This window comes from Melanostigma gelatinosum (genome assembly GCF_949748355.1).
Source record: "Melanostigma gelatinosum genome assembly, chromosome: 1".
In the NCBI taxonomy this organism is placed as follows: domain Eukaryota; kingdom Metazoa; phylum Chordata; class Actinopteri; order Perciformes; family Zoarcidae; genus Melanostigma; species Melanostigma gelatinosum.
Window position 1 is genome coordinate 29,774,353 of NC_136634.1, and position 16,983 is coordinate 29,791,335.

Here is a 16,983-nt window from a genome sequence, read left to right on the forward strand (position 1 = left end):
ATTTATTTTCTCCTATAGCAGAGTGATAATGTGGAGGCAGATCTTTCTTTACCGATGACACAGCGCTGTGGAGATCTTGCTCTTTACTCTTTGCCTAAATTAGCATTTTCTGCTTTAGCTTTAGAACCATGCATGCTAGGAAGACAAGTAAGCAATAACCCAAATCCAAGCTTCAAAATGTCTCTTTAGACGCCTACAGTACAAGTGATATCCATGTCATGTAAGAAGGTATATGTAATGTGCTAGTCTGTCAAGTTTCAGACAAAGATTTTTCACTTCGCTGCAGGATTTGAGCCAGTGGTATGGGGAAGGATTGAGAAGGCGAGAAATACCAAGAAACATAAGCAGTGATGAGGGAGATAGAGACGGAGAGAGAAAACAGTCGAGACAAGTTAGTGTAGTCCTGGGACAGACGATAGATGAAGTCGGTGTAAAATGGACTGCAGTCTCTGCTTTAATGGTCCACGATTCTACGACACAGAGAGAGCGACAGTGACAAAGAGGGGGAGTGCAGTCAATTAGATGGGTATCTGGATGCTATCTGTCCCCCGCATCGCTCTCCGAGTTCTGATTCTTTGTATTAGTTCCATGAGGGTGTCTTCCTATTTTTTGGGCGATGCAACAACTAGAACAAGCAGCGCTGCCAGAGTTCGGTATTTCCCCCGACTTTGAAACTCTCTTAAAATAATATACAAAGAAAAGATCACTGCAACCTAAGTGAGGCAGCGGGAGCGCCAGAATCAACTGTCCAACCTTTTCCGACTGCCCACTTTTCGCTTTTTACACAACTCGGAAAAAGCCCATTGGCTCTGATGAAGCCCTCACTGAAGGATAAGATGTTCACGCTTGACTCTCTGCCTTGATGTTCAATGTGGTCAAGGCGGGAACGTCTGCATTTCATCTAGAGAGGAAGATGAGTGATTCTCTTTCTTCTTCAGTATGTGTCGTCCGCAGCTGCTTTACACTGTGTAAAACGATTCTCCTTCAGCTCATTAAATCCCTGAAGACATCCGAAGGCCTTTCGGGACACACAGTAATAAATCTGTCCTTATGATTTGAGAAGTGTCACTCAGAGCGCAGTGTCATCACACACGGCTGTCCACTGTTCTTTGCTTCATTAACTGACATGCTACCGATTCACCACATACACCAGAATGGTCCGTTATCAATCGGTATTCTGCATGTTGGTGTTTTTTTTATATGATATGTGTTAGATGTTGTGCCGAATCTATAGGTCTGTTTCCGCTGCATGGAACAGCTCTACTCAACTCGACTCACTTTTCTGGTACAGGTCTTTTTCTGGATTTGTTTCCCACCTTGGTGTAAGCGGGATCCCCAACCGTAAACTGCAGTTTCATCGGCAAACAGACAGAGGGTCATGTCAGTGGTATGGCGTAGTTTGGCGGTGTGACATTTAAAAAAATAGAGATTCAAGTGATTAAAAACATTGCTGTCGCTATTATTGACGAGGTCTGCTACTTAAAATCGCGGGTTTGCACAAGATGTCCCGAGTCGCGCTGGAGACAATTTTTCTCTCAAAGAACTGCATTCCTCTAATGCTCCAGTCACACACACACACACACACACAAATCCCTGTACTTCTATTTTTGTGAGGATTAGTGATGCCATGATACCAGTACCAGCTAAATTCCATGATTATCCAATTCAATTTCACAGTTAAAAACAAAACAATCACGAAATTTCGTTGTATCACTACAATGACAATAAAAACCTCTTTATCTTATCTTTATCTTAAACACTTTAAGATAAAGCTGAGCAAGTGTTAGGAAGTTAAACTGGTCATAATTCGCTCCCTAATATCTATTTTATATTGCTGTGAAAACATATCCTTCAAACCACTGCCTTCGCCAGTACACATTATCACTGAATAGATCTTTAAAATGTCATAATGTAACTCAATGCAAACTCCGTTAATGTTAGCTGTTGGCTCCGTTATTTAGCCAAGCAAGGCTGTGCTGTCCTCAGCCTGCTAATAGCTCATGTTAACAGATTTGTTGTTCACAATGTAGCATTATGGGGAAAAACTGTAGATAATGAATTTACTGCACCTACGTAATAGCGGTTCTCGTGTAGTCCTTAGTCAGGATACTCATTCACATAAGGCATTGCTTAGCTCCTTGCCTTAGCCTTAACCATCACAAGTAAATAACCCCAACCCTCACCTCAAAACCAGGTCTGAACCCTCAGACAGGCCTTTGTAGAGTTGAGGACTGGCCTGAATGTCCTCATACTCACTCAAAAACATGTTTCGGTCCTCACTATGAAGCAAGAACATGAAAAACAACACACACATACAGGATGTATTCCTTCAGCAGAGTGTATCAGTGTGGAGGTTGGATGATCCTGCGGGGCATTCCCACACATGACAAAGCTTTGAGGAAATGTCTGTGTAAGACGGACAGAGAGAGAGAGGAAGAGAGAGAGAAAGAATGAGGACAGAAGAATTTCTGCAGTGCAGCTGTGTGATTTCATCTGTTCTGCCTCTGGAGCTACACTAACTCTCTCTTTCTCTCAGTGGGAGTAAACTGGTTTCCGTTCAAAAGACACTGAATACTTGCACAAATGATGGACTGTTGGCACACCAGCAGGTTCAAATCCTACTAGAAACACAATATTTACTATTACAGAACATTCTACGGAGTGAGCGACGTCTCCATTCATTTCCCAAGGGCTGACTGAATGCTTTGGTGAGGATGAAAACGATGTGAATCATTCGCTATGGCATCAATGTCAAGAAATGAACAAAGTTGAAGACCATTGAAAGCTGCAAAGACTACACCTTGCACATGCAGCAGCACCTTCATATTGCTTAACAACAACCTAGGGCTGTGGAAGTTTTGAGGCCCTTCACAAAAAATCAGCACCCCTCATCAATGGACAGCAACAAATAGTTAACGTAGTGCCCACCTAATCAGTGAACAGAATATGAAACTCATCAATGCAATATGTGGTCTTGAATCATTGAAAGCTTTGCAGCTTCATTCTAAGAATTCAAAATTAACATTTGAACGCCATTTTTTATTGTTGCATGTCTATTCATTTTGTTTTTTTAGCTGGTATTTCTGCGCTAGTAGCGATGCAATCCCACAGACTGAGCATTGGCTTGATTCATCATTTCATTCCTGATTGTTTGAGTTCCAAGTAGCACAGCTTGGTGGGAAAGAAGAGGCATGACCTCTCCTCACAGTTCCAACCACATCCATTATCAGCAGACGTAAACCTCTTGTAAACCCTCAGGACATGAGCAGCAGCAGGAGGCGCTGTTCTTCACTTTTCCCACACATATGATGAGTGAAATGAGCTATATTTACCCCAAAGGCTGATACATATTTACACTGACCTGGCTGATAATGGAAGCTCTATGGTTCACATTGCATCCTTGTCTCTAACCTATATTATTCACTGATAGCACAGACTGGAAAACCATCAATCAGAAAGAAGTACAGTGTGAATTTGTGTAGGTTTGCCTGTTCAGCTATCTTTGTGAGGACCAATTTGATTTTTAGACCTTGAGAGTGAGGACATTTTCAGAAAGTGAGGACATTTTAGCCTGTTCTCGTTTTGGGACTAACCTTAAAATGCCTGTTTGAGGGATCAGACATGGTGTTAATGTTCAGGTTAGAATGCGGTTCAGGTTTAGGTTGGATAAGGGTAAGGGGCCCAAGAGTGCATAATGTTACTGATGGTCCTCACACAGATAGAAGCACAAGGTCGTGTGTGTGTGTGTGTGTATGACCTTATTATGTGTGGGCTGCAGCGGTAAGTGATTCATTGCCATAAACCGCAAGAATTCATATATCAGCGTATCCTATACACACACACGCACAGCATACTAACACACTATAAACCACACATCATCACCTTCTGCACACTCACTCAGTACGCGTAGCTGGCAATCACTGAGATAGAACGCTGGAACTACTTCACTCTCGGTCCCCCCCCCCTCCCACACACACACACACATGCTTTGCTCGCACTTGTGCAATCAAGGACATGCGAGCAAATGCACACTCACAGATAACAGAATCTACTGCCGACAAATCAAACATGTGTCCAGTGTTTGTTCCAGTGTTCCCATGAGATCTAGGAACATGACAACATTGCTCTGCTGATGTCCGACCAAGGCGGAAAACACAAGGAGTCATCGAAGAGTTAAGCGCTGTGATGGTGTGTGCCCTATTTCAAAGGCTGTTTTAAACCAAAACCTGCTCATCTAATGAAAATAGATAATTCCAGTAAAAGCCACCTGTGCTGTTGGCCTCGAAAAACACAGACACATCAGACACCCCTCTGAGCAGTTTGTGAACCATAACCCCACAAATGATTGACATTGTCAGACAGCATTAGTGCATTACTGAAGGAAATATTGACTCTTTTTTTTTTTTGCATTGTCATAATTGATAGCATTTTAATATTGACGTCAGCGCAGCATCGATCCTTGGCCATCGACGTTCTGTCATAACGCGTTTCACGAACAGCTCTGTTAGATACATGGAGATGGAAAAGGAGGACACACGGCGTGCTTTCAGTGTTTTATGTTAGCGTGAGTTGGACTGTTTGGTCAACAGGTGCTGTATGGAAACAGTTGTGCATGAAAGACGTGGTGATGGGTTTGTTCACTGCAAAATAGTGTTATTTGGGTTATTGAATAGCCACACACAGCATGGCAGTATTCATTTAAATATCAGGTCTACATGTCAGCACACATTGGTACTTTTGTTTTCCAGCAACGTTTGTCCCCTCAATTAAATCAAATTTTTCTACTACATGTTTAACAATATGAATGCAGGGATATAAACCATCTTGACCCAAACTGATAATGTGCCAAGCACCCGGCTTCTAACTGCTACAGGTCACAGTGTGGACAGCTCCTGGTGCTGAAATGACACAAGATGAAGCAAGAAGTCTCTGTCAGTCTGTCTGTGTGTCCTTTGCATATTTCCACAAATCTCCCGTTCTACTTCACACTTTGCGAGTGTGTTGCTGGGGACCAAACGAACAGTGACAACGAATATTTCAAAAACATTACATTTTCCACTGGGCACATGGGTTTTGCTCTCAGTTATGTGGAGCATGTTTGGGTCGTACGCTGCCTGGAGGAAAGCGCTGTAGACACTTCTCAGAACTGGAATAAACACCTTTTACTTGTTTGTTGGAAAAATAATTCACATTGTGATATTTTGTCATTCCAATGAATAGAACATCAATCTGAGCTGAGGCAGCTGGATCGACCCCTGAATCACGAGGACAACATTTTAGCCCTAAAGTCTTGTAGAGACTTAATGTTATTTACTGTGCTTAACAATTTATGTAATATATAATTGTGCTATTTACTAGCATTTTAACTAAGAATTATTTGTCTGGTTAAACAACCCTAATAAACCTGCATTTCATTCAGAGGCTGCTGGTCCTTCTCAGGCACTCAGTGCTCCTCCCTCCCGCTCCACTAGCTGCATGTTGCTAATTAGCATTAATGCACTCACCCAGTGACCCAGCAGCAACACCTGGCATCATGTTGGTATCTGATAGGGGGACTTTTAGAAATTGAGCTTCCATTTTTCTGTTCAGGGTCAAGAGGGAGCTGGAGCCTATCCCAGCATGCATCAGCTGAGACAGGTCTCATGTTTAAAAAAAAGAGAGACAAACACATTTACATATGCTGTATTTTACTGGGTACATTTGTTTAATGCATTCGTATTGATTTAATGTAATTGATGTAATTAAAATAAATCTGAGCGGCATTTTCATACATTAAAAAGTCCAGTGAGCCCCCTTCTAGCCCCCCCTGAAGGCCTTTACACACTGGGGGGCTTGTTGGGGCTATATATATATATGTGTGTATTAACTTTATTTTATTTTTTTTGCCATAAATACTTTCACACAGAACATGAATATTAATCGGCCAAAAGGCGACACTTTCTTTCCGGAGCAACGTCAATGTTCTGGGCTTTCAAACTGCGAGTAAAGGCATCAATTGATTCCATTGTGTGGAACAGGTTGAGGATTTATAAAACAATATCACAGAAGCGCCATAGTCCAGCCAAGACGTTAAACTTGGCAAAGGCAGCGCAGATCAGATCCACTCGCACCTTTCACAATATAATCCCTCGACAAGAAATATGCTCTGGCGTGTTTTTCGCATTTTTGTTTCATTTATTTGTCACGCCGGTGACAGCCTACATTTAATAAAAAGTATCTGATCTGCACTTCTAAAATCACTTCTATGTGGATTGGGCATTACGGTTCCCCCACCTGCCAAACACTTCAACCCTGAATGCAGTGTATTCATGCCTTCAAAGGAATATTTGTAAATTACAATCCTGTCCTTTTTTCCCCTATTTAAATGAAAGATTAAATAACAGTGACAAGCGTGGTTCAGATTATTCTGAAATGTCTTTTTTAATTATTACATTCTGCTCCCCACTAAGTGCTGATGAGCAAGGAGAAAGAAAATAGCCAGCTAAAACTCAGTGTCGCATTATCGCCTTAACAGCATCTCAACCCAGACTGTCTAATCCTTTACACGTCCACATACAGACACACACACACACTCACTCACACACACACACTCGCAGCAATGTGGGTGACATGACGTGGTACATAATGGCTGCTAATGTTATTGGATATTACATAGCGTATTACAACGCGTATTACATAGCGTATTACATAGCGTATTACATAGCGTATTACATAGCGTATTACAACGCGTATTACATAGCGTATTACATAGCGTATTACATAGCGTATTACAATGCGTATTACATAGCGTATTACATAGCGTATTACATAGCGTATTACATAGCGTAAGCACAGTGGGTCATGCATTCCGTTAAGGCCTCAGAGAGTGGGGTGGGGTGGGGGGTTCTATGGTGCCAAGGTTGGCTAGGTCACCACATTGAACGCTCACCTTGTTTGATATGATAAAGTTAATTACACTGCAGACCTATTCCGCTGATAATCATTTAAAAATGCACGAGTTACAAACTGGGGCCTGAATTATGGAACAATTTATGAAGCTTTTATGCTTTGCAGGCTAACATTATCACTTACCGTGACATGCACTGAGTGGTGGGGGTGGTGAGGATCTAAGGCAGCATTTGTTTTGCATTTAATTCTTTTTTTAGAAAAAAAAATTCTCATAATACAAGGTGGAAAACTGCATTTGAACATCCTCATGAACCCACTTTTATCACCACAAATAGTGGCGTAAAATGCACAAAGGCATAATTGACTTCCAAGGTTTTTGAGATCTCTGTGCTGAGACAAAGGGAGGCTGAACTGAATTGTTTGAGCATCAGAATGAGATTTATATTTGTAAAATTCAACAGCTATGTGACTACGTGTGGAGTTTTCCATTGCTTACCTTCAGTAGTTCCAATGAACAACAAGGCCAACTGTATCTTGCACTGATTTAAGCCTCGCAAACCAAATTCCATTCTCACTGCACTGTTATGGTGGCAAGATAATCTCAGAGACAGATATCTTAACACATGGGCAAAAACTGCATGACTAGTTACCACTAAAAGTTACAATGCTATACCAATGCCAGTGCAGTTAAAGTGATACTGATACTAGGTACTTCATTCTATACCCACTTTGTCAATAGTAGCTGCGTGTGTGCCCACTGGCTACCTAATTGCCGCCGCACTGCTGATGATGCTATCCTCGACCCACGTTGGTGGGATCTTGTTGTTGCAGAAGCGTAACCACCTGTTCCACCTTAGGTTTAAACTTTGTTTAACTTTGTTTGTCGACATTGTTGCTGTTGTGTGGCGCTGTTACAGCAGTTTGCGCTGTTAGCATCATTGGCTTCTAGCCGCCGACTTGGACATCTCCGTGTTCAGACCCGGCTGTATGGGTTAGCTGCCGCGGTAGTGGGCCATTAAAATGAAGAAAGCTTGCAGTGATTGGCTACGAATATTTTTCCACATCATAAAAACCTCAGATATCGTTTGACTGGAGAAGTCTCGATACTTCTTGTTACTGATTTATTTTACTTGATACCGTAAAGGTATCAAGTGCCAATACCTAGCGTTAGTTAGTGGTTTATGACCGAAATACCCAATTGCAGGTGACATATAATCCCCAATTCTTTGCTATTGAGGCTTTCAGGGGGTCCGAAGTTTAATTTAAAAAGGTAAGTTATAACTGCACCTCTGTATTAAAGAATTCTTGGAGTTCTACAAATTGTGTGTCCCGGCTGCAGCATAAACAAACAAGCTATTTATATCAAGTGAGGGTTACACTTTTGCGTTAACTCTCCGACCACAGCCCCCCACTGAACATTCATACTGCCAAATGTCAAATTTGGAGGCGCAAAAAAAACCTGCTTGTTTCAGTCCGTGAAATTAAAAGGGAGTGATGAGGAACAACTGTGTGCGTGTCGCAGGGAGCTGTCTATGTATGTGGTGCTGATTTGTTAAACAGCACAGTACTTGATCTCTCTCCCTCATGTTTCATCTCCCTTTTCTCTCAGATATAAAACCTCCTCTCCCTCCTCCCACCTCAAACTGTTTATCTATGTCTCTCCGTTTTCAAGCTTTCTCTCCCACTTTTCCTTTCCCGGGGACATTAAATTAAAAACAAAGCAGCCTTATCGGCGAGCGGCTCTCATTTTCTGGGGTTTTCCGCTCATTTCACTAAATTCTCTGTGACTGGCGTGAAAAAACAAGCACTCGATGTGGAAGCCGCCCCCGTGTTGCACTCTCCTACACACAGTGGTGGGTGGAAACAGGCATCACTGTTGCTGCAGCCTCTTTTCAGCACCAAAACGGATTAATAATGAAATGAGGTTTTGTTCTCACAATATAATCACCGTCTATCACCTCACAGATATCTTTAAGTCTCCTTTTTTTCTCCATCTCTCTGTTGGAAAAATAACGGTGACTGATACTCTTCTTCCAGTTTCAGCTATTGCGTGGTTTTATTTGTGTGCCATTTTATTTGCTGTGCTATGTGATCCTAATGCACTGTGATGTGTGTTGACTGCTGCCAGCTGAAAGTCTTCACACAGAATCAGAAGGGGGGCGCGGGGGGGGGGCAGCAGGAGTGAATCCCTGCTTGTGTTCAAGTGAGAGGCAAGTGAGAGGAAGAAACGCTCCGCCGTTCCAAAAAATAACATCCAATACGCGGACCTTTACACAGCGGGGTGCAGGTCTTTATACAGACTTCCTGATGTGTGCAGAGACCCGCAAAGATTTCAATGCACACTCTAATCCAGCGCTTCTGTCTTTTACTGTTAATCAACAAAGGTGCATTATCATTGTCATTTTAACTGCACAATGTATTTAGACTTTTGAGGTTTTTGAGGTTGATTCTGATTTCTGAACGATCTCGATTACAGTTGCACGAGGGGGCTCCGTCCTTCTCCCGCAGGGAAAAAGGTTGCAGCTAGTCCGTGCAAGGGGAGCCGCGAGCCACCTTCACCCCCAGCCTTTCCGAGCCGAGCAAGAGCTGGTAGCGCTGCACCAAACACTGAGAAGATGCGCCCGGTGAGGGCCGGCCAGCACCGTGTAGAGGATCCTCCCACACCGACCCGCCGAGTTGAATCCCTCTGAGGAGACTAGGGAGACTATGAAACTGTAGCGGGCCTACGCAGACTGTAGGTTATCAATGGCAAACACTGGATGAGTCATTTCAAACTAGAACCGTGGCAGTTTTTCTGCAGCGACAAAGTTGCAGCGTGACGTGTTATTTCGGTTAAGTTATTATTATTATTAAGATTTTATTTGTACAGGGACAGTTCACATTAATCGACAGCACACATTAATAAAAACATGACTGTAAATGTGACAGTGTTAGCTAAAAAAGCTAATTTTCAACCGTTGTCCCTGGGCACGGTGTTAAAAGCCGCTAAAAACATTTAAACATTTAAAAACTGTTTAAAAAGACAACAACACAAAAACAAGCAAACAGAGCTGTGCAATACAATCCTGCAGACACAGGATCAAACATGACAGACAAGCAGGCAGGCAGGCAGACAGACAGACGGACAGGCAGACAGGCAGACAGGCAGACAGGCAGACAGGCAGGCTACATACGGACATGGCAGGCATGAGACTGTTAGTGCTGACACACCTGGTTGTTAATGAGCCAGGCTTTGAGGTTGTGTGTGAAGAACCTGTATGTGGTGCTCTGTCTTATGTGTGATGGGAGAGTGTTCCAGGTGACGGAAGCTGTGACAGAGTATGATAGCTGGCTAAACTTGCTTCTCCTGCCTGGGACCACTAGGTCCCCGCGAGCTGTTGCTCTGGTTAGTCTGCTATTGGTCTTTTGTGTTATGAAAGTGCTCAACGGGGTTGCACGTCCTGCACTGTGGCCATTGCGTGGATTGATGCTGAAAGGAAATATCGTGTGACACAGCTTCCATATATTTGTTCATGTTCGGGGGTTTATGTGCAGTTAGGCTGCAGCAGAATTGATTTCATCAATAATTCACCAGTTGTTTATTTGGGTTTTAAGATCTTTAGTTTCCTGACATGACATCTTAAGAGTTTAATAAAATAATTGTTCGACCAACAGCAAGCTTATGGATACATTGGTTTCCAAACGTATTGCCATTCATGAATAAAGTACCGTGAGTTTGATAAGAATAAAGCAGGCACGATGGATCATCTATCTGGAGTCACTTTCAGGTCTTCTTTGAAACTGTCGTGAGATGAATGCCACATAGGAGGAGGATGAGTGTGAGGAGGAAGAAGATCTGACTGGAAGGTGAAAAGAAAAAGTAATTCAAACATCATAACTGCTATTCTATCTTTTGGTTAATGCTTCAACAGTTATGTGAATGTTTTGCCGTAAATAGGCAAAAATGTTTGAAGGAAAGGCTCCAAATCAGAAGCACTGCTACCACACTTAGTTCTTTACTGTGATGTCACTGTGCATTCTGCCAGTCCCGGGTCTTCCCTCTCTCGTGAGTCACTGTGTGTGTATAAGCGTGAAGATCGGATTCATTTCACCGTGAGTGGCAATGAGGTCAAATTCATACGGACAGAGGAAAGTGATCCGAACGAGGCTCGGACTCAGATGCAGAGGGGATTTATTCGATTTTTTCTGCCTTTCAAGGGAAGCAGTGACAGCTCGCACCGAAACACACTCCCATCCCGACCACTGGTGCTGCTGAGTTGCAGAATGCAGCGGGAGATGGACAACTGACATGTAATGACAATATGTGTGTGTGGGGGGGAATGCGAGCTAAATAAGAGAGTACGAGGATACAGTTGCAGTTTGTCGTCTTACCACAACGATGACCTGCTGGACTACAACCTCTGAGAGCTGGTGAAATGTTGTTAAATGTAAAATCCCTCAGAGCAGAAAGACACACACATCCATGCACAGACATAACTACAATGTGGCGAAAGGAAATTCATGTAACAAATGCCGATCTCTTATCTTGACGCCCAGTCGACCTTGTTTTCTACTTTCGATCCGCCAAAGCCAAGTGAGGTGAACTGAGCCGGAGGAGTATGGTGCTGCATGTGCACGAACTCAATGTTAGACAACACTCAGATTCTACTATGACGTGATGGAGCCATTATTCCTGATTAGCTCACTGCACTGGCAACGGCACTCTTCCCTGTCAGAATACTCCTTTCCATCAGGGATGGATGGTCAGTAGGGATGGGTACCAATGGACCGGTCTTAAACTGGTACTGGTTGTTGATTAGCCAGAACCAAATTATTACTTGAAACTGAACGTTGCAGCTTGAGGCTGCCTGGACGTTGTGGGTAGGAGTCTTTTTTTGTTTGCTTCGTTACGCTAATTGACACATTTGGTTGATGTCATCGCAAATTTAAATGTTTGAGGTGTATCTCGACTTCAGTTGAACAATATCGGCACACGTTCTGACACAAATTGTTGAGTGAGCTCGGTCAATGCGACTAATCGGGCAACTACGACTAGCATGCTACAGCTAAAAACATGCTGCTGCGCTGCCAAAACATTCCGGTTGAAAGTCGCGCTCCAGAATTTTTATCCCGCGCTTAAGTGTGGTAGACATTAATATACTATTTTGACCGTTTGGGTCACAGGGAGTACCGAACGGATGGTGCATAGCAAACCGAACATCCTGAATGGTTCAGGACAAATAAACGTACAGTTCCACCCTTACTGCCTTTGAGTTATTATGAATCCCGGTGCCTTTTCTTGGCAAAATCCTCCCTGCGCAGCATACAAGTGCTAGGATTGGCCAGGCGTCCATACTCGCAGAGTTAGCGGTAACTTGATTTGTTCAGGTCATATGCGCTGACCAATGGGCTATCCTGATCCTACTTACTCGAGGTCAATGCCTGACCTTAACAAATTTGCTACACAGAGCTACACAGAGCAGGTCTTGCCAAGAAATGCCGTAGGATTTATAATTGCGCACTGCCTACTGTTGAAAAAGCTTTCCACCCATCTGCTACTGCTGATGGGTGCTACTGCAAGCATTGCCATGGTTCTGCTTGTTTTCTGTTCAAAGGACTGGTTCCGATTGTTAAATACAAAACTCTTTGCGGTTCAGCTGAAGTCTTTGATTGCTGAGGTGTAAAAGCACAATGACGACGAACAAAGCAAAAGTCACACTCCTAAAACCTAATTTTAGCTTAAGGGTCATTTCTGAATTTATTTCCACGCAGAACAAAAGCTCTGGGTATATTTTATTTTATTAAAGCACGCTCAAGGTTAAAATGCTCAAAAGAACAATGTGACGTGTTGAGTTTATCAGATAAAACAGCTCAATAGTTCTTGCTCACATCTGCTCACGCTGGCTGGCTGCATAACTTGAAAACGACGATTGTGCACAAGATAATAAAATCCCAGACAAGCTCCGGAATGATGGCAACTTGTCAGACATTGAAATGGTGATGTTAGAATCAATATGTCTTTAAACTGATTTTCCTTAATCTGGTTGAACAACTTGACTGAATTTCCACCTGCATGAGGAGGCAAAAACATGAACTCAGCCTCAAAGTTCCCTTTAAGCTGCCTCAAAGTGATTTTTTTCCATGTTTCAAATGCGAACTACTCCTTCAAACTCGACCGTATGAACGGTGGTGTTTTAAATAGTCAACTTTTAGCAAACATGCATGTGTTCAAGGAAGTAGTGAGGACATGCATCAATTAGAATTGGATTGTTCTGCACCAGTTGAGTGAGAGTTTGTAAAACTATTTTTATATTGTTTTGCTGTTGTTAGTGCTGGCCTCCGTTGACTTCCATTCATCAAGGACTTACTCTGTTTTGGGGCATTTTTTCATCCTCCATTCACCACAGAGGCATGCAACAACGTGTTCTTCAAGAATTCAAGGTAGCGTGGTTATCAATAAACAAACGTTGATTTTGGAGGTGAGGTGCTTTGTCAAAAGGCAGAAGCATCGTGTTGTATATATTCTTTGTGTCTTTAGGTAAATGATATTGATTTGTACATAGTCGTTAAACATTAAATGTTTATACCTACATCTGATCCACTTTTTTTGTTGTCCTTGTTTTATGTTCTTTCATATTTCTCTTGTTTATTTGTAAACTTGTGTATGTACGTTGAGACCAAAGTGTAAACCGGAGTCAAACTCCATGCGTACGCACACATGGCCAACAAAGCTGATTGTGAGGTATCATGTTTTTGTAACTAACCGACTGTATGGAAATGCTCGATGCATATATCAACGAGTGTATACGGCAAATGAATTATTCAGTATGGCTGAATGAATTCAGCTCCGACACAACTTCTGATTGTGAATGCTGATCACTTTCTGAGCAGGTGACACATGCATGTGGAAAATCCCGCAGGAGGATACGTATACACATGCACACACACACACAAACACAGAAATAACGGTCATGTGAGATGGACTCGATGGACCTTATACTGTATACTGCCTCTCGTTTGGTCATAGAGCTGTCTTGACAAGACAGATTTTCCTCAACATCCCATCAAACAAGAGATGTGACGTTTGGGGTCTTTTTGAGCTGTTCTCATCCAAAGGAAGGAGGATTTCTTGGGAGAAGTTCAGCCTCCTGTGGTTCTCAGGCCGGGCTCACGAAGTAAATAGGGATTCTAAAGTAATTTGTGTCCTTGGTGGTTTGTATTCAGTGAGCAATGCCTGCTTTTATCATCCAATGTAAAAGCTGTTTCAAGATATCTGGTCTTATTACCTCTTGGGCAATGCGGTTTTCTGTCATGAAAGAATATAAAAAGAAGGTATTTAAGGAGATACTGCAGTGAGCGAAGGGGAAGAGTAATGAATCAGGAAATGCTTTTTGTGCTGTTCTTTATTGAAGAACTGGGGCCTTTCAGATCATCTTCCGGTAGCTCATTCACAGTCAAAAAACAAAAAAACAAAGAACATCTTTTAGGCTTTTCAAATATCCACTCGTTGAGAAAGGATCTGAGTCACATGATGTACAACTGCAGCGTTCCAAGTCATTTTGGTCAGGGTCAATCTGACTAAGAAAGGACTGCCTGCCACCATGAATGCAGAAAAAGACTTAAACCACCTTCACATACTCATTTCCTCAGAATTCAGCACTTTTATGGGGACATAGATTCATTGTAGGTGCTTTCAAATTGGCTTGGCTCATATTGACGCCAAGTGTCCCAGTTTACTGAACACTACATCACAGGTGTGACCAGCTCTAAAACCTGAACCAGTTTATGGGAAAAGAAAATCTCATTGAACATTCAACCACAACAAGGTCACAGAATCCCTTGATCGTGTCCTTCTTAAACTATTTTAGACAAAACTTACAGGATTGAAAGGATAAAAACAACACATATGATCTTCAACAGACCAACCACCTGTGTGTTGCTGCTGCTTGTCTGTTTGCTCTTACAGTAATGATTGAGACAATAAGCCTCTGACTTGACCCCATGAGCTCAGTTGAAGGACCCTTTCCTCTACATTGAAGTTGTTTGCAAAGACTAAGATTATGTCCAAATAAGATGAAGACATTCTCAAGCTTTTTAAGGCAGGATGGTAGTGTCATGTAGTACTGGTTTACCAGGTCGTACAGTATATGAGCTAGTGTACACAAATATAGAGTTGATGTATGGATGTAGTCCCGGGATGGCCAAACTACGGCCCCGCTGCCAATTGTTAAATGGCCCTCTGTTATTAAAAAAATAATAGAATATGGTTTGAGCATATTTTTTATAAATTGGATGTACATTGCACATCGTAGTTGGCGACAACATTTGTGACAACCAAGATCATTTGTACCTGTTCTGTTTTTTCATCTGAACATTAGATATCCAGACTTACAGATATAATCTTACATTTTGCATTGTAATATTTTAAGTAGGCCCAGAAACCAACATTTAGTCATTTCAAACTCAAAATGTATTTACAGATTTACACGTCATCATATTTGAGGTGGGCACAGTACTGTTTTATTTATTTATTTATGAGCATCAGATTTTCTGGCAGTGTAACTGTTTGGCCCATGGCTCCTTATATTGTTCTTTGTAACAACAATCCAAAAAGTTGTACCAACCCTAATATAGACGCTATTACAAAAAACGGTAACATGTGGCCTCCAGTTGAGGGATTGGGGAATTGCCGATTTTCAGGCTTAAGTTTGGATCTGAAATGTTTCATTGTGTACCACAAACATAATGGTCTATTTGTACCCTCATTTCAATATTACATTATTTTTGTCTGTTTTTTAATTTTTTTATGATGATTTAAAGTTTATTTTTGTGAATATCCCACAAGGCAAACACCAATTCTACCCCCAAAAAGAACACGATACAGAATGCATCTCTCCTTTTTTTCCCCAACTGAGGAACCTTTTCTCATTACTGACATGTATTGATTGTTCCCCATATGCTGTGGATACATATCCATCAAAGGATTTCCTTTATTCTAATGATAAACACCAAAGTGTGGAGGTTTTCTCTGCTTTAAAAAAAACGAAATTCTGCAATGAAAAGGTAACCTCCTGAACCCAAATGAAGACCACCGACACACAGCTACATGACTGTTCTAACGCAGCAGCAGTAGCACTTACATGGAAGTGATGTTCTGGAAAAGGTCCTCGATGCTGCCGGTGCTGTTCCCGGCGCTCCCGGTGCCCTGGAAGGACAGCAGCGGGAAGAATTTGCTGTTGTCGGACTTATTGCAGTAGATCTCCGTGGGCGAGCAGGTGCAGGTGGGCGGACAGTCCAGCAGGGAGCTCAGGTAGTTGCGAAAGAATACGCTGAGCAGAAAGACGACCTTCCAGCAGCACCGTACCCCGAGGGGGCGACGGACACCGAATGCGCCAAACGACGCGCCAGATCCATCCATTCTGTCACGATTCGAGATCTCCTCGCAACTTTGCGACGGGAAAAAACCCACTCAAATCCTCTTGTTCATAGTCCGCTCCGTGCATACGTGGGTGTGCGAATGCGTAACCGGCGTTCTCCTTATTTCTCTCAATGGAGTCCAGATGTTAAATCAAGAAGCAAAATACACATCTCCCTTCATGTCCCTGCGTATCCATATGTGTGCGTGTGTGTGTCTGTGTGTGTATACGTGTGTGTGCGTGTGTGGGTATGTCAGGGCTTTTGATGATGCCAGTCACGGCTCCTCTGCGCGTTTTTTTTAAAGAAACGCACCTCCGGGGAGGAAAAAAAGGTGCAAGAAATCCCGAAAATATTCCAGATCCATGACATGAAGGGGTCTGAAGCGCGTGCGGTCTGGTTGTCTTTCTCTTCCCCTCCTCTCTCTGCATCGTTTTATGTCCTCTCTCTCTCTCTCTCTCTCTCTCTCTCTCTCTCTCTCTCTCTCTCTCTCTCTCTCTCTCTCTCTCTCTCTCTCTCTCTCTCTCTCTCTCTCTCTCTCTCTCTCTCTCTCTCTCTCTCTCTCTCTCTCTCTCTCTCTCTCAGACGGTGGGAATGGTGGAGAGACATAGACGCAGATGTGGCGGCTGAGAGAGAGAGGACGACTCCATCCTCCCGAGCTTCAAGTCCCACCTACTGGACCGAGAGGAAACAACTGACAAG

The 16,983-nt window shown here is 42.7% G+C and overlaps 1 protein-coding gene across 1 annotated transcript in view; it reads right to left on the bottom strand.

Annotated features, from left to right (window-relative positions):
- Nucleotides 1-16,285, bottom strand: part of LOC306797681 (NT-3 growth factor receptor-like) — a gene marked incomplete at both ends in the record, with an annotated part of 225,650 nt that extends 209,365 nt beyond the window's left edge. The window contains one exon of the mRNA XM_079297062.1: nucleotides 16,008-16,285. Coding sequence (XP_079153188.1) covers nucleotides 16,008-16,285 — 278 coding nt within the window. The remainder of the gene's footprint in view (nucleotides 1-16,007) is intronic.
- Between the last annotated feature and the right edge of the window lie 698 nt (nucleotides 16,286-16,983).